This window comes from Psammomys obesus, unplaced genomic scaffold (genome assembly GCF_907164565.1).
Source record: "Psammomys obesus unplaced genomic scaffold, mPsaObe1.curated_primary_1811, whole genome shotgun sequence".
NCBI classification, from domain to species: domain Eukaryota; kingdom Metazoa; phylum Chordata; class Mammalia; order Rodentia; family Muridae; genus Psammomys; species Psammomys obesus.
Window position 1 is genome coordinate 9,933,756 of NW_026596134.1, and position 27,454 is coordinate 9,961,209.

The window sequence follows — 27,454 nt, forward strand, 5'->3', positions numbered from 1 at the left end:
TTTCTTTCTTTCTTTCTTTCTTTCTTTCTTTCTTTCTTTCTTTCTTTTCTTTCTTTTCTTTCTTTCTTTCTTTCTAGACAGAGTTTTTTTCTGGGCAACAGCCCTGGCTGTCTTGGAATTCACAAGGATAGTTTTTTAAACATGATCATGTTAATTTACTCTTCACTGTTAAAGTAGTATATAATTCTTGTTCTACGTCCTTGTTAACATGTTACATTATCAGACTTTGAAGTTTTACCAGACTGGTGGCTGGGAAGACATATTACTTAATTTGTACTGTTTTGACTATAGTCAGGGTAATTTATAAAAGAAATAATTTTGTTGGCTAATGGTTTTGGGGGCTGGGAACCCCGATATTGAGTGGCAAGGGCATCATCACCTTGTCGGCCCAGAGAGAATCCTTTCTGATTTTAGTCTATCAGTTCTCATCAAAAGTGGCTGCATTGTCCTCTACTGTGGCCTGGTAAGGCTGCTCCCCCCTCAGGGGGAGGTGATCAACGGGCAGCCAATCAGATTATGTCAGAGGCAGCCCCTCTTCACATTACTATGTAACCCACTTGGACACTGAACTGCCATGGGCTACATCTGTGCAGGGGTTCTAGGTTATCTCCACGAATAGTCTTTGGTTGGAGTATGAGTCTCTGGGAAGTTCCCTGTGTTCAAATTATCTTGTTCTGTTGCTCTCCTTGTGGAGTTCCCATCCCCTCCAGCTCTTACTATTTCCCACTTCTTACATAAAATTCCATTCACTCTGCCCATCAGTTGGCCATCAGGCTCAGCATCTGCTTTGACAGTCTATACTGCAGAGGCTTTCAGAGGCCCTCTGTGGCAGGTTCCAAGGTTGTTTCCTGTTTTCTTCTGGCTTTCAGAGGCCCTCTGTAGCAGGTTCCTACGTTGTTTCCTGTTTTGTTTTTCTTCTGATGTCCATCCTCTTTGCCTTTCAGGATGGGGATTGAACATTTTAGTTAGGGTCCTCTCTTTTGCTTAGTTTGTTTAGATGTACAGATTTTAGTGGGTTTATTCTATGTTGTATGTTTATATGAGTGAGTATATACCATGTGTGTCTTTTTGCTTCTGGGACAAATCACTCAGAATGATCCTTTCTAGGTCCCACCATTTACCTGCAAATTTCATGATTTCCTTATTTTTCATTGCTGAGTAATACTCCATTGTATAGATGTACCACAGTTATGAGCCCTCTGTCAGATAAAGGGTTGGTGATGATTCTTTCCCAATATGTAGGCAGTCGCTTTGTTTTGATGACGGTGTCCTTTACAGAAGCTTTTCAGTTTCATGAGGTCCCATTTATTGATTGTTGCTCTTAGAGCCTGTGCTGTTGGTGTTCTGTTCAGCAAAGTGGCCGGATACAAAATTAACTCAAAAAAATCAGTAGCACTCCTGTATACAAAAGACAAAAGGACTGAGAAAGAAATTAGAGAAACAACACCCTTCACAATAGCCACAAATGACATAAAGTACCTTGGTGTAACCCTAACCAAGCAAGTCAAAGACTCGTATGAAAAAAATTTCAAGTCTCTGAAGAAAGAATTAGAAGAAGATATGAGAAGATGGAAAGATCTCCCATGCTCACGGCTTGGCAGGATTAAAATAGTAAAAATGGCCATCTTACCAAAAACAATCTACAGATTTAATGCAATTCCCATCAAATTGCCAACACAATTCTTTACAGACCTGGAAAGAAAAATTCTCAACTTCGTATGGAATAACAAGAAACCGAGAATTGCTAAAACAATCCTCTACAATAAAAGATCTTCTGGAGGTATCTCCATCCCTGATCTCAAGCTGTACTATAGAGCAACAGTTATAAAAACTGCATGGTACTGGCATAGAAACAGAATGGTGGATCAATGGAACCGAACAGAAGACCCAGAAATAAACCCACACACTTATGGACACCTGATCTTTGACAAAGATGCCAAAACCATACAATGGAAAAAAGATAGCATCTTTAACAAATGGTGCTGGTCCAACTGGATGTCCACATGTAGAAAAATGAAAATAGATCCATACTTATCACCCTGCACAAAACTGAAGTCCAAGTGGATCAAAGACTTCAACATAAAACCAGACACATTAAATCGGCTAGGAAAAAAAGTGGGGAATACCCTAGAACTCATTGGTACAGGAGAAAACTTCCTGAACAGAATAATACATTTCTATTTAAAGTTTTTTGTTTCAGACCTCTTCAGAGTTCAGTGCCTAGAAAGCAGAATCAGTAAGGAGAAATGTGTGTACATAATTTATATATATAATGTGTGGACACATGTAATTGATTACAGGGAATTGCTACATGAATGTGGGAGCTGTAAGCAAGTCTGAAGTTTGGAGGGCTAAGGAAGTATGAAGTCATGATGGGAAGACCACATCAAAGGCTTATCTGGAACTCTCAGGCACTGGACATAGCTTTTGTTCTCAGGCAGTTAGGATGGTCACAGCAGGAGGGAGCTTTGTGAGCACTGGAAGAAGCTGCTGTCATCAAAGGGATTTTGTCATTTTGGGGGACGCCCACTCTCAGCTTTTAAGAATTTCTCAGCCAGAGTCAGCCAGATTACTCAGGAGCATGAGCGTTCCTTAAGGGCTTGAAGCACACTTGCAGAAAGCCCTTCACACTAATAGTGAGGTTTGTTCTTGATTACTAGAGACTATAACCTATCCAAGCAAACACACCAGACAAGTCTCAGGTCAGAAACGTGGCCTGGTATTTACAGGGTAAATTCTTCAGCCTAACTAAGAAATTAGAACAAAGAAGAGCAGTGAGGAAGGACTATATCAAAATAGAGCCAGTACAATATGTTTTAGATCAGTAGTACAGAGAGAGAATACAGAGGTGGAACCAAAAATATTGAGAATTTAAAATGAAATGGATTTGAAATTTCTCTCTCTCTCTTTGATGGTAGTGGTTGAAAAAGTCAGTGGACTGAGCCTACTGCTTCTGGGGTGTGGGCCCCAGGGACTCTTGGAGGGTTGGATCTTTCCCTCTTTGCCACTGCAGGCTTCTGACTTCTCGGGATGGCACCGGCTTATGGGACAGCCACCACACCTACATCAGGGCAGTACTTGCTCCTTCAGATCATGTGCTGGATGCTGCTGGGGCGCCCGTGCGTTCTTGTTGAGGGTGGTTCTCATGTAAGAAGTGGCTGCTTTTGCCAGATTTGCGTTTTCTGACCACCATGACCTCTTTACCATCATCATGAGCTTCATTGCCATAGTCTTGCAGTGAACCAGCCCACTGTAGCAGAAAGAGTTTCGGGACTTCAGATTGTTGGGCTTGGTGCTGTACATCTGCTTATTCCTCCTGACCAGGAACCTGGAGCAGTTCTGTGGGATCGTCTCCTGCAGATGCATGGACTTAGCTGCAGCTCATTTCCCTTTAGCAGCCAGAGAAGAGCCTGATGAGAAAGATTTTTTTTTTTTAATGATATTGGTTGGGCAGGGATTTAATTTCAGTACTCAGGAGGCAGAGGCAGGCAAATCTCTGTAAGTTCAAGGCCAGCTTGGTCTACATGGGGCTTTCCTGGTCATGGTAAGACCATGTCTCAAAGAAACTGCAAAAATAATAATAATAATAATAAAAGTAAATGATATTGGCAAACTATCCATACACACAAAAATAAAGTTGGATTCCATATAGAAATAAATTCCAGTCATATCAAAACAAGACTACTCTCCTGGTAGTGGTCTTGGCTTCCGAGAGTAGTTTTTGTTTTGTTTTGAGACAGGGTCTTACTATGCTCGTGCTGACAGAATCCTTCTGCCTCTGAGAGTCCTAGTAGTACAGGCCTATGCCACAACATCTGGATGTGAGAATGGTTTTGAAGGTATACTAGACTGGGTGGCTCTTCTGACATTTAGGCTAGGAATTATCAAACGTATATTTATTGAGAAATACTATATTAAAAATTTAAATACAGAGAAAAAATATCTTACAATAAACTATATGTACAATCTAAAAGTAAGGAGGATCTTAGTAAAGGTTAAACTTAAGAAACCATAAGTGTAAAGGAGAACCTCTTTGTATATCCCTAAAAAGGGATTAAAAGGCTAGTAGTCAGCAGACCAATGGGTGACTTCATTTTCATTGCCCAGAGAAAAATGGTTCCTATCTACCATACAAGGTAGGTGTGCAAACTTGATGGAGGGAAAGTGAAGTGGAAATAAACAAGCAGCGAATACGATGAGGCTTTCATATAAGAGTAGATGGAACTGTTGTGCAAACAGAACAGAGATGTCCAGTAATAGTTAAAATAAAACATCCCTTTATAAAGTTATCTTACAAAAATTAAAAAAAAACAAAAACATTTGTTACTATATTTCTTGACTTTATATATCTCTTTAAGTTTGTATCTTGTTACTTTAAAAAATTACTATGTTGGCCTGGTGGCACAGTCCTTTGATCCCAGCACTCAGGGAGGCATAGGCAGGTGGATCACTGTGAGTTCTACTAAGCTAGTCCAGGACAGCCAAGTGTACACAGAGAAGCCCTGGCTCAAAAAAAAAAAAAAAAAAAAATTATTTTTGCTATGTTATCTTTTCGTAGCATCTTTATTTAGTTCTCTAAAAAGGCAGTGATGTGCTGTGAAGTCAGTAGGTTGCACAAACTTGCCCATGGTCACAGAAGTGCACCTTTACCACTAGCGGAACTATTGATCGATTCTGAAGCCTCTCCCAGCCCTGTGGTGCAGGGCACCTTGCATACTGTTTTTAATAACCTTTCCTCCCCTAGGAACATTTGGATGACGCTAATGCTGCACTGGATTCAGCATCAAGACTCACAGAACAGTTAGATCTAAAAGAAGAACAAATAGAAGAACTTAAAAAGCAAAGTAGGTCTTTTTTCTTTGTTCTCTCCAACATTCCTTATGTTCAGCTGGGTGTAGTCTTCTGCCGTACATTGGCACAGCTGAGTAAGGCTAGTGTGTGCAACTTCCATTTCCCATCCCATGTGCAGTTTGCTTTGATTCGAGTCTGAATATAATGAAAGCAGAGTTGGGATAGCCCTGGGTGTCCCGTCAGTTCTCCTGGATATTGAGATGTGACCGGTGTGTTGGTTGTTGCTCTGTTGATCAAGACGGCTGATGTAACTGATCCAGTCTTTATGGTTTTGTCTTCTTGCTGATAGTTGATGCTACAGCTGAAGCTGTCTGATACACTAGAGAGGGCACATCTCTGGGTATCTCTGGGTAGCGTTCTGTGAAGTGACTGCTGAGTGCAGTTTACGAGATTTGTGGCTGTGGGGGGGCATCACACCGGGAACTCCATACATTTGGGTTGGTGCTTGTGAAGTATCTTGTAGTTCTGTTAGTTCTCTAAAGTTGAGTCCCTGTTGAACCTCACATGGCAGGGGGGTTCACAGTGCTTTGCTAAGCTTAACAGCTGACAGTGATGGCATAGCATCAAATGTAATCTCGTGTTTAGGGGTAGCCAGGGACTTGAAGCTTCTCTGGGGCAGTTGACGTGGTTGGGGAGGTGGTAACAGGGCCTTGGAGTACATTGGCTGTAGATGTCTCTGTTGTCATAGCAGTAACACAGCAGTTAAGAAATTAAGAAATATATACCATGTGCCATAAAATAGACATCAGAAAGCACAAATAGAAGGAGGTGGTACAACAGAGATATGGTTAAAACAGGAATAATGACATGGACACTCAGGAAATAAGCCCACGAGGACCACTGGCCCACAGGTACAATTTAAATAACTTGTCCTAGATTTCCCAGGAGACCCCAAGTAGATACAACAAAATATAATAGTTGCAAGGGAGTTGGGATAACTTCACTCTGAGACTTTATTCTGAGTTTTTATTTCATAAAAACTGATCAGCACATCAGAACTCTGAATCTCAAGTAGGCCTGGAAATAGGCAGCAAGGAAACAATTTAGAGTGAGTATCTGTTATGGACAGTTGACCTAACAGAGACAATAGTGTTTAGTCTTTTTCTTATTCATTTGCCATGCATGAACAACTCTAACTAAATGTATAGCATCAGTCCCCTTTTGTAGATTATTGAGACTGAGATTTCCATGAAGATTCTTTACTTGTACCAAAGTAAAGAGAGCTCTTGTTACAAGTAAAGAGATCTTCCCACATTACTGTATTCCCGTCAAGGAAAAGGATGTTTGTAATGTCTGGCTTGTCTTTTGCTCTCTGTGGCTCCCTTGGAGATGCAGTGGCAGCCTTTTTATTGTGCCCTCACTGTTGAAATGGCTTATCTAATAAAGAGGAAATACGCATTGGAAAAATAATCTAGATTGGTAGAAAGCCAGTGTAACCGAGTGTTAGTTGAGCACATGTGGTGAACCAAAAAAGAACACTGAGCACCTAGAGGGTTAGGCAAGGCCTTCCTATCTTAGAGCTGAGCCATCAGTGGAGGGAAATGGGTGCTTCTGTACCAAATCACTGGTCTGTGATAGCTTGGTGCTGTGTGCCCTGATGTCTAAGGCCACATCCCTTTTAGACATTGACCTGAGTCATCCCCAGTGGACCATGGTCAGATAAAGAAGTCTGTGACTTACTATAGTATTTGGTATTTGTTCAGCCACCTATTGAAACATTTTCAGTTTTCTTCATCATAGCTGGTAGGGCAAGTGGCCTGGGTTCTTATTTGTATAAAACATAATGAATATTCATTAGTAATAAGTAGGAACTTTGGGCTTATTCTAGGGAGTCAGTATTAGAAAGTTTGCTTACTTCGACTTGTACAGCTGCTATTTGAAAAGGCCCAGGGAGCCAATGTGGCACAGACAGGAAGGGCAACACCGAGACAGTTGGTTCTGTTATGTCTTTAAATTATTCTTGCCTTTTATAGCTTCTAACAGTGTTTTCTTACATTACCTAAGCGCTTAGTGCCATTTCTATATCTCCAAACACAAAAGTAATTTTATTTTCTCAATGCTCTATTCTTGATTTGATAATATAAATAAATTCTAGATTGGCTTACTTATTTCCAAAATCATCCCTGTATGTTTTTATAAGTCATTAAGTACTTTATATGTTGATTGATGTTGTAATACTGTACTTTATTTTTAACACAGAAGTTGGCCAGACAGCAAAAGTTTTTGCCAGGAGAAACAATTTTGAAAAAGACAAATTAGTTTTTGTTGCAAGAAAATACACAGAGACCTGAATTGTAAAGGCAGAGTATTGTCTTATTTCCAACCCTCTGTAGACTAATGATTAGTCGATATACTGTTTCAACATTTAGACAATATTAGGAAATTTACTTTAAGAAGTGGTGTTTTATTCAGAATGGTTGATTATATCATTACTACCTAGATATGATTCAGTCTAGCTAAACATAAGGAAAGAGTGGTTACGTATGACCCCAGTATTAAAGCAGTAGAACTGATGGATGACATCAGTTCCTCTTAGAGTGTGTGATTGTTAATGCCAGGTACGTGCAACTGTGGTCATGAATCGAGGGCATTTATGAGAAACATGAAGACACATGCCCGGTGCTTCACTGGTCTGTAAGCACCTAATAAAGACCAGCTGCTGGCTTCCCATTGGCTGCTGTGTGGAACACTTGATAGTCCCCGTTAAAGGAGTTAAGGAAATGGCACGTGATAGACATCGTAAGATAGTAATTTAAGACTTTAGTGCGCAGAGGTGGCCGTAAGTGGCACGTTTAGTTTCTCTAGAACACCGATAAGGGCCAGACTTCAGAAAAGTGTTAAGCCACTAGTAGGATTTCACCTAGCAATTGTGGAGACTATTTAAACCATAAGACCTCACTAAGCTAACTCATCCCCCAACAAGCAATCCTGTGGATGTTATATTTTAATAGGCAGTGTTAACCAAGGTTACTGTTGCCTTTCCTTCTGGAGAATATTCTTTTAACATTTTTAACAGTTAAAATGGAGTGCTCTTTTTAAAATAGTTTCAAGACTTCTTTCATATGCTGTCATGTACTTTAAAAATCTTGTTTTTCTTTTTTAAATTTATTTTTTTTATTAATTACAATTTATTCACTTTGTATCCCAGCTGTAGCCCCCTTCCTCATCCTCTCCCACTCCTGCCCTCCCTCTACCATCTCCTCCCATGCCCAAGGCCACTGATAGGGGAGGTCCTCCTTCCCTTCCCTCTGACCCTAGCCTATCAGGTGTCATCAGGACTGTCTGCATTGTCTTTTTCTGTGGCTGCTCCCTCTTCAGGGGGAGGTGATCAAAGAGCCAGCCACTGAGTTCATGTCAAAGACAGTCCCTGTTCCCCTTACTAGGGAACCCACTTGGAGACTAAGCTGCCATGGGCTACATCTGTGCAGGGGTTCTAGGTTATTTCCATGAATGGTCCTTGGTTGGAGTATCAGTCTCAGAAAAGACCCCTGTGCCCAGATTACAGACTGGGAAAGGATCTTCACCAACCCTATATCTGACAGAAGGCTAATATCCAGACTATATAAAGAACTCAAGAAGTTAAAAAGCAACAAATCAAGTAATCCAATTAAAAAATGGGGTACAGAGATAAACAGAATTCTCAATAGAGGAATATTGAATAGCAGAGAAACACTTAAAGAAATGCTGAACATCATTAGTCATTAGGGAAATGCAAATCAAAACAACCCTGAGATTTTACCTTACACCCATTATAATGGCTAAGATCAAAAACTCAAGTGACAATACATGCTGGATAGGATGTGGACAAAGGGGAACCCTCCTCCATTGCTGGTGAGAATGTAAACTTGTACAACCACTTTGGAAATCAATCTGCTGCTTTCTCAGACAATTAGGAATAGTGATTCCTCAAGATCCAGCCATACCACTCCTAGGAATATATTCAAAATATGCTCAAGTACACAAGGGCATTTGTTTAGCCATGTTCATGGCAGCTTTATTTGTAACAGCCAGAATCTGGAAACAACCCAGATGTTCCTCAGTTGAGGAATGGATACAGAGATTATGGTACATTTACACAATGGAATACTACTCAGCAATTAAAAACAAGGAAATCCTGAAATTTGCAGGCAAATTGTGGGATCTAGAAAAGATCATCCTGAGTGAGGTATCCCAGTGGTATATACTCACTTATAAGTGGATATTAGACATACAGGATAAACATACTAAAATCTGTACACCTAAAGAAACTAAGCAAGAAGGAGGACCCTGGGTAAGATGATCAATCCTCACTAAGGCAAATGGGACAGACATCAGAAGAGGGAGAAAACAGGGAACAAGACAGGAGCCTCCCACAGAGGGCCTCTACCCAACAGGGTATGTTGGGTAGAGTATGCAACAGTATGCAGATGCTGAGACTCATAACCAAACTTTGGGTAGAGTACAGGGAATCTTATGAAAGAAGAGGGAGATAGAAAGACCTGGAGGGGTCAGGAGCTCCACAAGGAGAGCAACAGAACCAAAAAATCTGTTATGTACTTTTTAAAGTCAGTACACCAGTCTATGAAGAGAGTAGGATGTTGTTCTTATTCTTAGTTCATTGGAGTTGAGTATTCCTGTGAACTTGTTTTATATATATATATATATATTTATTTATTTTTCTTTTTAAAGATTTATTTATTATGTATACAGTGTTCTGCCTGCATGTGATCCCATTATAGATGGTCATGAGCCACCACGTGGTTGCTGGGAATTGAACTCAGGACCCCTGGGAGAGCAACCAGTGCTCTTAACCTCTGAGCCATCTCTCCAGCCCTCCTGTAGACTTGCTATTGATGAGAAACTATCATCTGTATAAACCTAGTGCAGCTGAGCCATGAGAAGATAGGCTGTCATGCATGTGGGTAGCTACTTTCCTTTCTCGGCTTTCTTCGTTGCCCTTCAGATAAATTCCTGCTTAAATGAAAATAATTAGATCAATTGAAATGGAAAGCATAAGATGTTTGTTTGTTTTTTTTGTTTTGTTTTTGGTAATTAATACTAAAAAGCACTGAGTTTTGTGTTATGCAAAGAAAAGTGCATTTCACAAGCAATAGAAACTTAGGAACATCTTTTGTTCTACCTGCTAGCTTATTAGCTTATGCCTGTGTCCTCACTGATTCTATGCAGGGGTGGAACCGAAGGCCTTGTGTGTACTAGGGAAGTCTGCATCCCAAGCCCTACTTATACCTTAAAGGCTTTCACAACTCATTTTGAAAAGTAGTTAGTGGCTACGTTTCTAAATGTCTTGTATGAGCTAAAAATGTAAATTTTCCTTAGAATTTTTTTAAAAGTCCATAGTGTGTATAAAATGAGTCCCAATATAACTTTCTGTAATATATGAAGCATAAAAACATGTTTTAAAACTTCAGAGACAAAAGGAGCTTGAAATGTTTCACATGGAACTACCTTTATGATGCTGAATGGTTGAGTTTTTATTTTAAATAAAGACATTCCATTTTCCAGGACATGACTTATACAAGAAAACATATAATGTCCTGTTGAACATAAGCCAAATGCATTCCCAGACGCTTTGTTACCCAAATCTTTTGAGAGAGTTCTTTATAGATGTTTTTGGCAGAAGTGGCAGTTTTAGAGGAAACATAAGAAGTACCAGATGCAGTTTTCCGAATTGCCATAAATGGTTAAAAGTTATTTGTAATGATATAAACATCTGGGTATGCTCGACAGTGCCAACATTTAAATTAAGGGAAAAAGAATATTAGGTAAATAAGCTATTTCATGTTTCTCATTACATTTTCATGATTTTGATATGAATGTCTAAATTGAACAATGTTTTAGAAATTACAATTTAAAACTAATTTCTATAAATAGATGGGGAAATGAATTGTGTGCTGATGAGAATAATTTATGTACTTTATCTCCTTTTTTTGAGTAACGCCTGAATCATTAAATATGTAATTTATTTTATTTGTTCTTCCCAGAGAACCTCAGTTATTCGTTATTATATCAAATTCATTGTTTATGTGGCGAGTACCAAGCGCTAGATAAGCCTGAGAATTAATAGGTGACAAAAGCCTCCTGAAGGAGGGTTACAGTCGGACAGGAATGGAAGAAGGCATGTGATCAAGTATATGCTAGGAATTGTTTTGAAAGAACCAGAAGTGGACGTCTGCAAGGACATAGCAGGGTAGCTGCGCATAGGAACTCACAGTTGTGACAGCATGCGTCAGGACCGTGCACGCGCAAGTCAGGTAAAATTCCAACAGGCCGTGGGAAGCGAGTGTGAAGTCCCACCTCTAGCTGAGGAGTTATTGGCAGCTGATAGCACTTATGAAAAAGAGTCATTTTTCTTTAACAGTACGTAGTTCCGGTAAGTCAGCTGTGCTCAGATGCAAGACAAACGTCTGAAGATACATGGGCAGAGCACACTGGACTTGGTGGGTTATAAAGGCACATACTGAATTGTATGTATTTTTTTCAATTAAAAAAAGGGAAAAAGATGCAAAGTTGAGTGGATAGAGATGGGGGAGTGGATCAGGGAGAATGTGTAGGAGCAGGTAAATAAGATCAAATCAATTGTACAAAATTCTACAAGAACTAATTAAAAATCTTGAAAGAAATTGTTTTGAAATCGCTATCCATTCTACTTGTTCATCGTGGTATGGGAGGGTAAGAAAGACTAGTGACTTAACTTCTCTAGTGATGGATGCATACACGTAGGCTGAGCAGATTGGTAGCTGGGGAGAACCAGCGTAGACGGAGGGACTCACCTGAAATAAGGTGGCGTAGTCCGAAGATGCCGAGAGAGTGCTGCACGCGTGAGTGTGGTGTGGCGAGTGCGCTGGTGTGGAAGGCTGAGAAGGTAGATGTGAAAGTGATTTGCTGTATGGGAGATGAAACTCAGGCATGAATGACCAGCAGACTGTAAACTGTTACTACCAGAACAGCGCAGGAGATGGGCACAAGTGGGGCCAACCTGCTGGCGTCGCAGCCTGCCTTTGCTCTCATGCTGGAGAGCAACACCATTGGCTTATCTCCTGGGGCTTCCCACAAACTCATCATGTTTTCAGTAAGCCAGCAGTTCTGTGTTAGGCTGCATTCATGGCTGCTCACGGCTACAGATTGGACAGGCCTGGTAAACACTGGTGAGTTGAGGTATTCCTCGTATGGATGACGGATTCTCAGCTCCACCCTATTATTGCTGCACTGGCTTGTCAACCCAGTGCTGCAGATCTTAGGTCCCGCAAGGCATGGCGAAATCTGGATTTTTATTTGATCCAGCTTTCCATCATGATGCTCCATTAGAGCATTCACGCATACTGTGATGGCCTGTTTTATGTCAACTTGATGCAAGCTAGAGTCATTTGGGAAAAGGGAACCTCAATTGAGAAAAAGGCCCTGACCCAATTGGCCTGTGGGTAAGCCTGTATAGTGCATTTTCTTGATTGATGTGGGAGGGCCCAGCTCACTGTGGGTGGTGTTCCCCATGGCTGTGGTCCTGGATGCTGTAAGAAAGCAGGTTAAGTCAGCCATGAGGAGCAAGCCAGTAAACATTCCTCCATGGCTTCTGCTTCGTTTCCTGCCTTCAGATTCCTGCCTTCAGTTTCTGCCCTGACTTTCCTCAACTGTGCTGTAAAACTACAAGCTGAAACAAACCCTTTCCTCCCCAGCTTGTTTTTGATCATGGTGTTTTCTGACAGCAATGAAGCCCTAAGACATACATTTACCCCTACAAATAGTAAAAACTATAAAGATTGCCAATGCAAATAGGATCTCACATGCAGTTTACTCATTGACATTTATACAGACAAGTGAAATTGTCTTTCAGACATTTTTTCTCTTACTCACTTCTTTACGTTTGATTCTTAAAAATGAGAAAAAATGCAAAATAAGGGGAAAATCACAAAATATCAGTAGCAGCCAAAGTGATGATTTATGATTGCTGTTGATCGGAACAAATTTAACAGTGAACTTGTTATTTTAAAAAAATCAGATGAAAGCCAGCCATGGTGATGCATGCTTTTAATATCAAGCACTCAGGAGGCAGAGATGGTGGGAGTAGCCCTGTGAGTTTGAGACCAGCCTGGTCCACATATTACCAAGACAGCTAGGGCTATGCAGCAACACCCTGTCTCAAAACAAAACAAAACAAAACAAAAAAAAGGAAAGAAAGAAATCAGGTAAAAAAAAAAAAAATTTGTTTTATATAGCACGTTGCTATTTAGAAAATCCACATTTGATTATGTATTCAATTTTCTCGTTTCTTTGCAAGACGCGCACTCATTCTAAAAGAGGCAAACCGAGTCTGGCCCTGGCGGTGGAGCATGGTTCATCCCTGCGGTTTCTGGTTTTCCTGGTCTTCACCGTTACCTCGTTCAACTGACTGTCGACTAAACTGGTTCACAGGCAGTCAGTCATGAGATAACTAGATAAACACGAGTAGTACGGCACACTTTAAGATGTTTTCTGAAGGGTACCATACACCGTCATTAATCACAGTAAAATGTAAAGTTACGATGTGCTGATTTGTTGCACATTCGATTTTGATCCTAAGACCATGGCGTCATCTCGGGTGTTTCAGAGCTCTGCGGTGGAAGATTTACTGTGTCACGCACCCAGAGTCATGCTTTCTCCAGATTAGACTCAGTCTCAGCTGAGTCATTGCTTAACTTGAAAGAGCTCCCCAGCCCCAGCTTGCATTTCTAAAAAATTATTTGGGTGTGTGTGTGATTATTCACAGGACTATTGTATTTGGCCTGGAACCCATTTCTGAATAACAGTATTTTGCCTGCCCATATAAATATAGTTCTGATTTCAAATTGTGGTTTGGGTTCAATTTTTGTAGAGAAATATTCAGAATTTCTGAGGGGAGGAAAATAAGTGTTGCTAGAGAAAATGATGAGTCTTGAGGGACTTTGGAATGGGTGTGTGACTTCCTTTTCTTCTAACCTCTCAAAATTAATCCATTCCTTCCCGTGATTCCCTCTAAGTTCTGAGGTCCTTTTTCCCTCCTTCGTCTCCTCAATGTCACGGTGTATTTACGCACATGAGCTTGAAATAAGCTTGAAGTGGCCCTGTGCGTTCCGGATCGCACTAGGTCGGGGCTAACAGTGAATTTAAAACTCTGGCCTTTAAGGGGGCTTTGCCTTTCTGACTTACTTAACTAAAATAACGTTTTCAGAATCTTTGCTTTATGAGTTTTACTCGGAAGATGCTTTCTCTTCATACAGGCCCTTTGTTTGCTTGATATTCTTTGAGTTGAGGTCTCGCGATGTTGCCCAAGCTGGCTTTAGACTCTCAGGCTCAGCTGATCCTTCTGCCTTGGCCTCCTGAGCAGCTGGGACCACAGGTGCAAACCACAAAGCCTGTGAATAAATAAAACAACGAAAAAGCAAGTTTTTATTAGTTGTTATTATGTGTACTTATGGTGTGTGCTAGGAAGTATATGCATGCCACAGCCCATGTAGAGGTCAGAAGACAATTTTGTGACATCAGTTCTCTCCTTGAGCCTTTCTGTGGATTCTAGAGATAAAATTTAGGTCATCAGGCTTACAAAGCAGCACTTTGACCTGCTAAACTGTCTCCTGGCTCAGCAGCTCACTTTTTGTTTTTCCAGTTTGTTTAAACAAGAGAGAGTGTAATATAGCTTAATATATGGTTTATGTGGTAAGAACAAACTGTCCAATACAAATAAACTGTGTAAGTCTCTACCCACCTCCCTTTTCTCTCCTGAGAAAGGTTAAGCTGAGTTTCTTTATGTAGCTCAGGGTGGCCTCAAATTAGGAATTCTTCTGCCCCAGACACCTGAATGCTTGGATTACAAGCATGTACTACCATGCTTGATGTAAGTTTTTTTTTTTTTTTATGCCTACATTGAAACAGTAAAAAAGGAATAAGAAGTGTGTGTGTGTGTGTGTGTGTGTGTGTGTGTGTGTGTGTGTGAAATATATACACACACACACGCATATGCTGGAGATGGTTTAGCAACTGCTCTTCCAGAGGACCTGGGTTTGCTTCCCAGCACCCACATGGCAGCTCACAACTGTCTCTTAGCTCCAGTCCCAGGGGATCTGATGCCTTCTGGTCTCCACGGGCACTGTGTGCATGAGGCACACAGACCATCAGGGCTGGAGCGATGGCTCCTGGGTGAGAGGGCTTGCTATGCAAGCTCAGGATGTGCATTTGGATCCCAGCACCCATAAGGTTGCACCGGTTCCCATAGCCCCAGCACTGTGGGGCTTGAAAGCGAGGCTTACTGGCTTCAGTGGGAGACCGTCTCAAGGGAATAAGGCAGAGAGTGATGGAGGAGGACACTGATGACCTCCTCTTGCCTCTGTGTGAGCACACAGCCACATGCGGATAGAGTGGGAAAGTCTGAGCTGTTCCTCAGCTACTATTCTATAGTCCTGGAGGAGGGGAAGGCTTGACAGTAATTCCTGCTTCAGCTTGCTGATTTGGTGGGTTCTTTTTGTGGCCAAGAGTTCTGTCACATCTAGAATATAATGCTGGAGAAAGGCCTGAATGGCAACACATGCCCACAGTGTAAAGTACTTGAAGAGTCCAAGTCATTTTACTGAGTCAGACCTCAGTAATAGCCCCACCCCCGCCTTTTATATCCAATTTTAAATTCTTATTGCGAAGACAGGAAAGGAAAAGTTTGTAGGAGATTTTCCAAACACAAACCTTGGTTTTTATAATATGGTTATGGCAACCATCTCTATTTTGGTAAAGCTAGCCTATTATATGAATAGCATTTTGCAATTTAGAGAACCACAAGCCATTGCAAACCTTTAACGTAGATACTTTATATTTGCACTTGGTGCTATAAGTCAGCATTTTAGTCATTGTACAGGACAGAATGGAAACCAAGGAGAGACCTAATGTGTCTGGGGGGAAAGTCATGCAAGCAGGTAAGTTAGGAACTTCATAATGAAGAGTGGATGTGGGAAGTATAGTAGCCAGTCCTGAGAAACAAGAGCTTCATCAGTGGGAGAAAATCATGCAAAATCTGTGGGCAAGAACAGTCAGAAAATGCACCAGACATTGATGGTCAGTTGACTTTACAAAACCATGCCAAAAGAACAATACCAGAACCATGTAATGCTGCAGCCGCTGTTTTCCTGTGAAGAGAATCAGGCAGATAGCAGGTTGGACACCTGTCTCAGACCATGCATAAAGATGAGCGCAATAAGGATCATGATCCTAAATGTTCTATTCAAAACCATTAAACTCTTACAAGATGTAGGAGTAAATCTTCACAGTACTGGGCAAAACCAATAATAAGTAAACTAGACTTTATCAAAATTTAAAACTATAATGCTTCAAAAGGTAATGGAAAGAGAAACGATACACAGAATGGGAAAAGTGCCTGGGAAGGGGACTCACCAACTGTTCCCAGTCAGGGAAGGGCTAGGTGTGTCGTCCCTTATCGGAAGAGGACTCCTCTTTAGTTCTCTTTAAAGTCAGTAAGCACTTGTTTCAGCTCAGGCTGTCTGCTTCTGAGTAAAAGGTGTGGACTGTTGAACTGAGAGGTTCTGTAGCCAAGGAGACTTGATCCTTTGGCAGGATTAGCTTATGAACAGGGTGTCTCTTGATTTAATTTAAACTTTGCCTCTAAAAGATGCCTCGATTCCAACGCTTTTACAGGTTTTCCTTTTTTTTTAAAGTGGAGATTTAGAATTTATCTAAACATCTTTTAGGTGAGCCAGCAGCTTTCGTTAAACATGATTAGCATGTTAGAGCCCAGGCACTTAATTGTGCTTTGCAGTTTCCGTTCCGCAGAGTCCTTTGCCCTGTCAGCTGAGCTAAGCCGCAGTGTTAGTTTCTTAGATACTCTTTTGGCTCACCAACAGCAGAGCCCAGCCAGGAAAATAGAGCAAGGGAAATCTAAAGTTGTCCTTTCCATTTCCTCTCATTAAGTGAGAGCTGATCTGGAAATGCATTATGCAAGAAAGCCGTGGTGACAGTTTGCTTTGCGCGTGGAAGTTCCTAAGAATGGAAACCTGTTGTGATTTTTCCACTTCTATTAAAGAACTGATCATTTTATTGGGAGCAAACCATGCTGAATACTGCCTTCTAGGTAATTTTTGTAATAGAGGTTCAAGTTGCCTGCCCCCAAGAAAAGGTGACAGCAATTGTCCATTCTCCAGTAGAACAGGACACGTATTCACATTTCTAAGTAAGTACTGCTGTGTGTTCATCCAGGCTGGTCAGTTAATGCTGTCTTTATCCACTTTCTCTTAAAATAGATGAACTCCACCAAGAGATGTTGGATGACGCTCAGAAGAAATTGATGAACTTAGTGAACAGCTCGGAAGGAAAAGTGGACAAGTAAGCTTTGTCTCTTGCTTCCTCTTCTGTTTTACAGGAATTGCTTTCATAGAACAGCCTGGCTACAGTAGAAGTTCACATGGGACTACATTTTAAAACACCTTTTGCTTTTCTTGTATAATGAGGTGTAGGTAGTTTTCATGACAGTCAATAAAATAACTTACTTTCTTTTATTTTTAAAGTCTGTTTTCTCAACTCATTTCTTTTCTCAAAACCATATGCAAGAGTTAAAAAAAAAAATCACTCCTAGCTGGGTGTGGTGGGACACGGCTATAATCTCAGAGGTTGGGAGAGGCAGAGCAGGTAGATGGATCTCTATGAGTTTGAGACCAGCCTGATCTACAATATGAGTCCAGGACAGCCACGGTTACACAGAGAAACCCTGTCTCTAAACAAACAAACAAATAAAAATTACTCCTATATGAAATACTTAGAAAATAAAAGGTTTATTTTTATTTTTTTCCCCTCTTTACTACCCTTAAGTGGACATAATCTAACATGTTTAAAAGTCTTAGGTCTGAAACCTAGTTATTTTAAGATTTTTAAATCTTAAGATATTATTTAAATTTTTTAATAAATATGGTTGGGGACGTATAATATCTATCTACATTTTCGTGTCTCTTAGGTGAGAATCACCTAGTTAGGTGCTGAGAATTACTTGTGAGATTCCTTCTCAGTTGGCTAAGGTCTAAAGAAATGGGTGACTAATAAGTGATTTTTTTTTTTAAGTATGCATTTTGGGTTGTCTGAAATATTCCTAATTAGACTTATTTTAAAAGCCACTTTAGAATATTTTATTATTCTGTCTTTATAATTCAGCATCTCATTGTTTAAGTATAAGAAAATGTTTAGTGTGTAGATATGCTTTTTTGTAGATTGGCCATGTTCGGTTTATCTGAATTGTTTCTGCCTTGATTGTCTTAGAGTCCTCATGAGAAACCTCTTCATTGGTCATTTCCACACACCTAAAAATAAGCGTCATGAAGTACTTCGACTAATGGGGAGCGTCCTGGGTGTTAATAAAGAGGAAATGGAGCAGGTAACTACACAGTAAAACTGCTCTAGATCCTCCTTTCCTCTGCTCACCCCCACCTCTTTGTTCGCAGCTCTGTCATCCCGTGTCCCTCTCCCCCCTCCCTCGTTCTCTTTCTCTCTGTCTCTCACTGGGCGTTGAACCTGGCGTGTCTCCCACACGTTGGGTCAGCACGCCACCACTTAGCTATGTCTGGCTTCAATTCTAAGTATGTTTATAATTATGTTTATGATATAGGGGCATCATGGACAATAGCTTCTTTTTACTATATAAATAACGGGTTTAATACAGTTGTTTAAATAATTTCTTTTAAAAATTTTTTATATAAATTACAGTTTATTCACTTTGTATCCCAGCTTTAGCCCCCTCCCTCAGCCCCTCCCAATCCCACCCCTCCTCCTACATCTCCTCCCTCATCTCCTCCTCAGGCCCTCCGAAAGTCCACTGATAGGGGAGGTCCTCCTCCCCTTCCATCTGACCGTAGTCCAGGTCTCATCAGGACTGGCTGCATTGTCTTCCTCTGTGGCCTGGCAAGGCTGCTTCCCCCTCAGGGGGAGGTGATCAAAGAGCCAGCCACTGAGTTCATGTCAGAGACTGCCCCTGTTCCCCTTACTAGAGAACCCACTTGGAAACTGAGCTGCCATGGGCTATATCTGTGCAGGGGTTCTAGGTTATCTCCATGCATGGTCTTTAGTTAGAGTATCAGTCTCAGAAAGACCGCTGTGCCCAGATTTTTTGGTTCTGTTGCTCTCCTTGTAGAGCTCCTGTTTCCTCCAGGTCTTTCTATCTCCCCCTTCCTTCATAAGATTCCCTGCACTCTGCCCAAAGTTTGGCTTTGAGTCTCAGCATCTGCTTTGATACCTTGCTGGGTAGAGTCTTCCAAAGGCCCTTTCTGGTAAGCTCCTGTCCTATTCCCTGTTTTCTCCCTCTTCTGATATCTGTTCTGTTTGCCTTTCTGAGTGAGGATTGATCATCTTACCCAGGGTTAATACAATTTTTTTTAAAGAGGTTCTTTTGTTCAGTTTGTATGATGTTAGTTTAAATATACTAGTCATCTTATCAGGTGGTTGAAATTTGTGAGACACAACCATGCCCGGAACATTTATTTCAGATTGTGCTTGAGGTGACATTTTATTTTCTCTGTAACTTCTGTCAATAATAGGAAACATTTATTAGGATTGATTTACAAAGCATGATTTACCTTGCCATGAAGTCGCATAAAAGTAGCTCTTGTATTGATAATATTTTTCTATTTTAAAATATTGTTCTAGTTGCTTGCTGAAGATCAAGGAGGTGTTACTCGGTGGATGACTGGATGGCTTGGAGGAGGCTCAAAAAGTGTGCCCAATACACCTTTGAGACCAAATCAGCAATCTGTGTTTAATAGTGTAAGACCCAGTTTTACTCTTGTTGAACGTGAATGGTGAAGTGTTTGCATAGCACACTCATTTCCATAGTGTTAGATTTCTTTTGCATCATTTAATACAGCCCTAGTAATATAACCAAAGTATTTTCTCTTAGTCCTTTTCAGAACTCTTTGTTAAATTTCTGGAAACAGAGTCACATCCATCTGTCCCACCCCCAAAGCTGTCAGTCCCTGACCTGAAGCCTCTAGATTCTCCAGGAAGAAAGAAAGTTGACACAGGCGTATCTGAAAGCTTCAGAGGTAAAACTGGACATGTGGTTTTTCCTTCAGTGGTTAAAATCAAATGCTTAATTTATGATTTAGCTTGCTAGTGACATTTACTTTTCCGTGTTTTCGAAATGTATAGTACTGCTTCCATTTTTTTGTGTTTGGAATATAATTTTTTATTATTATTATTATTATTATTATTATTATTTACAATTCATTAATTTTGGGCATATATCCGAAAGATTCTCAACAATACAAAAAGGACATTTGCTCAACTATGTTTATAGCAGCTTCATTCATAATAGCCAGAATCTGGAAACAGCCCAGATGCCCCTCAACTGACAAATGGATACAGAAATTGTGATACATTTACATGATGGCAATTAAAAACAAGGAAATCATGAAATTTGCAGACAAATGGATGGAACTAGAAAAGATCATCCTGAGTGAGGTAACCCAGAAGCAGAAAGACACACATGGTATATATGCACTTATAAGTGGATATTAGACATATAATATAGGATAAACATACTAAAATCTATAGTCCTAAAGAAACTAAGCCTCTAGATTAGCCTTCCCCAAGGAGGGCCCTGGGGAAGATGCTTAATGCTTTTATAATCCTAATGTCACCAAATTTAGGCCTTATATGTTGTAGTAGCTTGGTATGTATTTGTTTTAATTAATGTAAATAGTTTGAAATGTTTTCATTTTTTATGTCAAAATAATTCTCAGGGTCTTCATGAGAAGCCTTTTTGTTTGTCATTTCCACACACTCCAAATCATATATATTTGTTGCAGTATATATAGACACTAAAGTGTAATTAGAGATACTGTAGTATGTTTATAATTATCAGTATACATCCCTGTGACTTTCTCTCCTGGAGATGGTGCTGAGCTAGTTACATCTTTGTGTTGTTCCCTGTTTTCCTTTCTCTCTTATGGTACTTCTCACTAATCAAAGCTAGAAGCATAATTTATAGTACGAAAGTAACTTTCATCTTTGGACTTCTTATATTCAGTAAAGTTTGACTATTGGTTTAGTTAAATGACCCAAACATCCAAGAATGTGGCAAAGTCCCCTTGCATGTGGGAAGAGCTGTCTGGAAGGGAATGGTTGCTGGTTGCATGGTATATTTTAGGTCCCGTTGAGTTGTAAGAGTCTTATTTATTTTATATTGATGACACTGGCATATAGTAAAACTTCTTGAGCTGAAATTGAATTATCCACTAGACTATAAATAAATTCTTTTTCCCTATAATTTACGTATTTTAATTTAGACTCACAATTTTAGTATAGACTTAAGGAAAATAACATATGTTTCCTAATTCATATTACACACCATAGTGAAATTTGGATAAAATATTAAAGAATTTATGTCTTAGAATTTTTTAAACTTTCTTAGTTATTTAGACAAACGTTTCCATTTTTAGGAACTTTTATATAAAGATGAAGTAATAAAGTTTATTTGACATTAAGATTAAAAGTTTAGCTGCTTAATTCAGTGAAAAGTTGTTACTCTAGGAGTATAGACTATGCTGAGGACAGTTTTCATCTTAATGTTACAGTAGATTGTAGCTACATAAAAGAGATTCTCACATTCTTTGTCACAAGATCACCACATTTCTCTGCTTTTCCTATCCTTATCTGTCCCTCACTCCTCCTTTCTTCTTTCCTTTCTTTCTTACCATCTTCCTTTCCTCCATCTACTGAGCTCAGCTTGATGTATGTATCAGTCAGAGGTGGACTGAGTTGGCAGGGTTCTCATAGAGGACACAAGCTTAGTGTCCACCTATGTTCACAGTGTGCATAGTGTTCATGGCATGTAGAGCTTAGTAGGCAGCACAGGAGGTTTTCCAGCTCAGAAAGTTGTTGATCACAGGATGTCCAGCATTGGAATCCAGAAGTGCTTGGCAACAGCCACAGATAATGAGTTTGTCTCTGTCTTGGGGGCCTGTGTGTTTAAGTTTCCCATCGCTTAAGAAGGGACTTCCAAGGGTTTCCTTAGCTTTCACCAATGACATTATTAGTGTTTTCCAGTAATAAAGCAAAACTTTAGCTGTTAAGATAGGTCATAAGTCAAATACCTATTCTAAAGAAAATGAATTGTAACTGCCAAATTTAATAGAGAAATAATAGCAGTGAAAATGTTCTCCATCCTTTCAATACCTAAAAGGTGACTGAGTTATGAATGCGTATAGTATTTTCTTTTTTAGTAAATTAATTTTAATTATAATTAATTGCAATAATATGATACACTAGCATTTTTCATAGCTATTATAATCACTGGGAAAGCTTAATTTCTCAAGTCCTTCATCTTTCAGGTGGGTATGAAAAGTATTTACCCTATAACATACAATACCATCATTTCAAAGCTATTATAGTAAGTGTAGCTCTTAGTTATAGAACTAATATTTGAAGATAAAATACTTTAATTAATATTGTTGCACATACAAATACTCTTCTGTTCCCTTTTCTACCATTCTCTTTCTTCGTTTCTTCTCTTTTGGGTGTGGGTCTCTCTTACCACCATGGCCAGCAGAGTAAAGATCAATGGTGAGGCAAGAAGGTAGTTCAGTTCAACGGGACTCAGTAGCAGGTATTGGTTCAATCTTCATGAGTCTGGCCTTGAGTAGTTTATTTTAGGCATTAAACACAGCACTATTTGGTGAAAATGTATCTGGTGATAAATGACTCAGGCCTGTGTGCACAAGAAAGCTTAAGACATGACTACATCAAAACTCTTTGTAAAGCACATATGACGTCTTCCAAATGGATTCCGTAGATTGACTACATGACACCTTCTACACAGATAGGTTTTATGGATTGACAAGCTCACTGTAAGCATCTGGGATATTATCCAGTGTGGTCTTGACCACATAGCACAATGCCACCAGGATATTAAGCACGCCCACTCCCAGCCTCTGGGCAGAAAGCAGGTTATAGACATCCCTGTGTGTAGCATTCCTGGTTCCCTTTGCTTATCTGTGAGCACAAGGACCTCTGTGGCTCTCACACTTTCACCCATCTGGTTTTCAATAGGTAGATCCTGCTTACAGCATCCAGAGCTCAGCAGCATACAGATTTAATTTGTTGGTAGCCAAATATGGAAACATAAAGCTCATGTGACATTGCTTTTTATCAGAAGATGCTTTGAATGGCTAGGGATGGACCTTCATAAGCTTTAATACACTAATACTGATAGACATTAGTAATCTTAAAATGTTATTTGTTTATTGTGTGTACACATGTCTATATGTATGTGAGTGTGCGTGCTCCATGCACACTTTTGGCAGTCAAAGAACAACTTTTGAGGGAATCGTTCTCTCCTACCACATGGGTTCTAGGGTCAGAACTGGAGGCTGGGCAGTAGGGTTGTTTACCTTGTTGGCTCACAGATTAGTATTTTGTGCTTAGGATTTGAGGGTCTGTTGGTGTTCTTGTTTTGAATAAAGGATAGCCCCGAACTTGTGCCTTGAGTACTGTTTGATAGTAGTGATAAATTGGTTACTCAAATGTCTGTTAAAACTGAGCGCGGTCGCAATTCCAGCTCTTAAAGTAAGAGACAGGAGGACTATCCTCAGGGGTTCATGGCCAGCCTGAACTAGAGACCCTGTCCCAACAACTATGTTAATGAGTTTAAAATAGGTTCTCTCATATTCTTGTATGGAGAAAGTTATTCATTAAATCTCTTTGTGAAGGATACAAACTAAATGTGTATCTTATTTTTTAGATGTAGCAGAATCCAGGGCAGGAAGAAGAACAGATCTCAATCCATTCTTGGCTCCTCGCTCAGCGGCTGTACCCCTTATTAACCCAGCTGGACCTGGTGGGCCTGGGCATCTTCTTTTGAAACCCATCTCAGATGTTCTACCCACGTTTACACCTTTGCCAGTGTCACCTGACAACAGTGCTGGCGTTGTATTAAAAGACCTTCTAAAGCAATAGGTGGCTTTCGAGCCAGAGACTGTGTAGCACTTTAAGGAAACCATGAACACTGTATGTGTAAACTTTACCACAAAGTGGCCTTCTGGAAAGAGTCATGTATTTGTTTATAGTTGTAATTTCTCTGTTAATAAAAATATTCTTAATGCTTTTAGAAACTGCAGGTGTCAAAAGAACAAGTATCTGCTATATAATCTGCCTTTTTCACTTTATGATTTTACCTAATTTGAAATAGAAGCATTTGGTTTACTTTTTAATTTACAAAACCCTAAAAAAGGACAGGCAGGAACAGTAGTAACTGTGTCTGCTTTTATCTCCCCAGATTTTCAAGCTCATTTAACTATAGGGACAAGTGGTTCATCTTTTAATTATCTTTATCCCCCTCCTCCAGAAAACAGCTCTGAATAGAGCAGCAAATACTCTGTGTATTCACTGATCACCTGTAGAGGGCCTTATGTAGGGAGAGAACAGAGAACAAAGCTGTTCCTGGAAGTTTACAGCTTCCCTGAGGCAAAGGAGGTATTTGCTTCTATGCAATTTTATCGTGTGTGTAGATTCACGTGACCGTCACTGTCAAGGTCCAACTTTTCATCAGAAGGATCCCCTTAGCTGCCTTTTTGTAACGCTTGCTGCCTCCCTTACTCCCTGACAACCACTAACTGTCACCCTCTAAAATTCTGTTATTTGGTAAATGCTGTTTAAATGAAATCATATGTAACCTCTTGAAATGGGTGTTTTTCACTTAGCATAATTCCTTTTGAGATCCATCCAAGTTGTTTCATGGGTCAGTAGTTTGTTTCTTTTTATTGTGGAGTACATGCTGTGAGTAACTAAATGGTATTTAGTTTCAAGAGCTGAACAGTTTTTTAAAGTATCACCTAAAACTACAGGTTTCTAGCTGGGCCTGGTGGCACAGGGTTAGTCCCAGTGCTTGGGAAGCAGAGCAAGAGGATTGCTTAAGAGTTGGAGGCCAGCCTGGTCTACACAGTGAGTTTTAGGCTAGCCAGAGAACAAACATAGTGAGCGCCTTCCTCAAAACATACTTCAACAACCACAAAAACAAGCAATCGAAAACTGTGAGATTTCCTTGCACAAATGTGCAAAGGCATGTAACTAACTCATGTAAGAGTAAACTGGAGGGCTGGATCCACGTGAACCTTAGACCACTGTTAGCAATATCCCGGGACTGTCATGTCCTGCCTCTGTGAGCCTCACCGTGTGGGCCAAGGCACTCCATGCTTATCATGGTGGCCACTTCAGCGCACTAGCCCCAGGTGTTTGGAACTTAGTGCAAGTATTTCTGTACTTTTCTACAAGCTGTTACCCGGACTCCGCTTTTGTTGTTTCAGGATGTCCATATTTGTATTAGTTGATGGTGTTGCACATTTAAAAGTAATTTCTTGCATATTTTGTAAATTCAGATAAGCCTATAAGATAGAAAAGGCTGTATAGCAAAGAAGGGTAAATATGAGACTAATTCAAAAGTGTCAACAGTCCTGGAACCTGTCAGAGCTGAGCTGGGCTGCTTGTAAACTCATCTGTGGTAAACTGTATATTTCTAAGGTGTTCGGAAGACTGGAGGTTTTAATGATGTGTTTTGATGTTTAAAATACCTTTTTCTGAAGAATCAACTGAGATAATGCTGCTTCCTGATGTCACCTGAGTCCTTAACTTAACTCAGTTACCCTCGCTTCTCTGCCACGTGTGAGAAAGAGTTGCCAGCAGTTATTAATAGAAATGTTAGGCCGCCCCTGCCAGTCTTGCCAGTGTTGCAGATGCCCCTCAGCTTACAGTGGGCTCACAGCCCACTAAACACATCATAATAAAAAACATCTTGAGCTGAGCATTCACTTGCTGTCAGTTGGCCTGGCTTAGCTCGGCTGCTTCCCCTCAGGACCACTGACCAGGAGCTGCAAGTTCCCACTGCTGCCCAGCATTGAGAAAAGAGAAATTGTAATAAGAAGCACAATTTCTGCTTGATGTGTATTATTTTGGCAAACCTCAACACTGAAACAGAGTTAAGCCATTGTCAGTTGAGGGTCTGCTGATACAGGTTTTTTATGTTTTTTAGAAAGCTATTCTCCCTCATTAGCCTGGATCACCTAGTGCTAGCCAGGGAACTTTTAAGTTCTGCAGAAAGCAGCCGAAAGCCTAGTTTTTTTCACTGAGGAGAAAATAGAAGATGGAAACTGTTTTCTTTTAGAGAAGAGGCACATGGTGGCTATTTAAGCAATGTGCTTTATATTTAAATAACTTTCATGACATTTGAAGTTCCCTGACCAAAACAACCTGCCCTCCCCCACCATTTTATGTAACCTAAGTTTGAAAGCTGTCGGGGTGGGGGTGGGGATTCTACAGCCAGGCATCAAAGATCATGGCATCACATGGCTGCTGTTGAAGTAGATGATCTTGTCTGAAAGCTGTAGTACCTAATGTCTCTATGTGCATTCTAAATGGTCATTGATCTAAACCAGATCAGCTTTTCTGAAACTAGTTGTATCAACGATGAACCATGTGCTCAAGGAACTTCTTATCAGAGATGGAGAAGCATGCGCATTCATTGCTTCCAACAGGACACGGCTATGGTTCTAGCATAGTAACTGCAGAATGGCTGCTCAGGGTAGCTGCAAGCACCTCGTGGAATTTGTGGTTGGATTCTGCATGAAAACCACAGTTCCTCACAACATTCCTAACGGTTTTCGAGTACAACGAAATCCACTCTCGGTTCACCCTGCCGTTGGTGTCGATTGGCCGGGATCGCCAGCATGTGCTTCTGTGAGTCTTACTTCCTGGAATTCCTGTTTGTTTTTTAAAGGGGGAAAGACCAAAGCACATAGACAAAAAGATGGCATGCAGCGAGCCAGCTGAACCTTGAGTATCACCCAAGAAGAGCCTTCAGTTCCTGGAAGCTTCCAAAGGAATCAAGACCATGGACATGCTTACCAGTCAGCTACGGGAAGAGGGGCCGGCCCAGGCGACGAGATGAAAACCATAGAGAGTGCTGCATTTGAACTGGATTTTTTAAAGAGATTTTCATATATCACAGCATTTAAAGCATCTATCAACAAAAATTTCTATTCTGTAAATATCAGGTTAGGTAATATTTATTTTATATATTCTGGGAAAATGATGATCATTGTAGCGTTGACATTTGTGATGATTTGCCAGTCTTTACATCTTAACTTATTATGATTTAATTACTTAAAATTGACACGTCTTAATTTATAGGAAAATAACTAGGTGTGAAAATTTTTCAGCTGTACCATAAGATTTGGTTATGTTTTATATAGAGCTAAAGCCAATGCACTCCTGAATTTTTCAGGAGCATTGCAAGGCAAAAATAACCCTCCAAATAAAAGTGATATAAATTGTCTGTCTTCATCCACAATAAAAAACTTGCAAAACAGCTGTCGGTGTCTCTTCAGGAGGAGAACTCACTTGCACGTATTGTTTGTCACCTCTGGGTCTTGACTCGATTGGCATGTCTGCTGCATGTCAGCCCTGAGTGTTAAGCATGGATGGAGTAAGACTCAGGATTTCGTGTGAAAGGAGGACCTGAAGGCTAGCTGGACTAGTCTCTTCCTTCCAGAGGACACAGTGGCAACACTGGCCACTTGTCTTTCTCCAAAGTAGTTAGTACATGGACATGGAACCTATTTTTAAT

At 40.3% G+C, this 27,454-nt stretch overlaps 1 protein-coding gene and 1 pseudogene across 1 annotated transcript in view; one reads left to right on the forward strand and one right to left on the reverse strand.

The window, feature by feature from the left end:
- Trip11 (thyroid hormone receptor interactor 11) overlaps positions 1 to 27,194 on the forward strand; it is a 71,015-nt gene extending 43,821 nt beyond the window's left edge. Inside the window, exons 16-21 of the mRNA XM_055592861.1 lie at positions 4,745 to 4,844; positions 17,100 to 17,181; positions 18,106 to 18,220; positions 19,486 to 19,602; positions 19,736 to 19,880; positions 23,579 to 27,194. Of these exons, the coding sequence (XP_055448836.1) occupies positions 4,745 to 4,844; positions 17,100 to 17,181; positions 18,106 to 18,220; positions 19,486 to 19,602; positions 19,736 to 19,880; positions 23,579 to 23,793 (774 nt within the window). The 3' untranslated portion in view covers positions 23,794 to 27,194. The remainder of the gene's footprint in view (positions 1 to 4,744; positions 4,845 to 17,099; positions 17,182 to 18,105; positions 18,221 to 19,485; positions 19,603 to 19,735; positions 19,881 to 23,578) is intronic.
- Positions 2,931 to 3,366, reverse strand: LOC129666046 (60S ribosomal protein L28-like; annotated as a pseudogene).
- Positions 27,195 to 27,454: the final 260 nt, after the last annotated feature.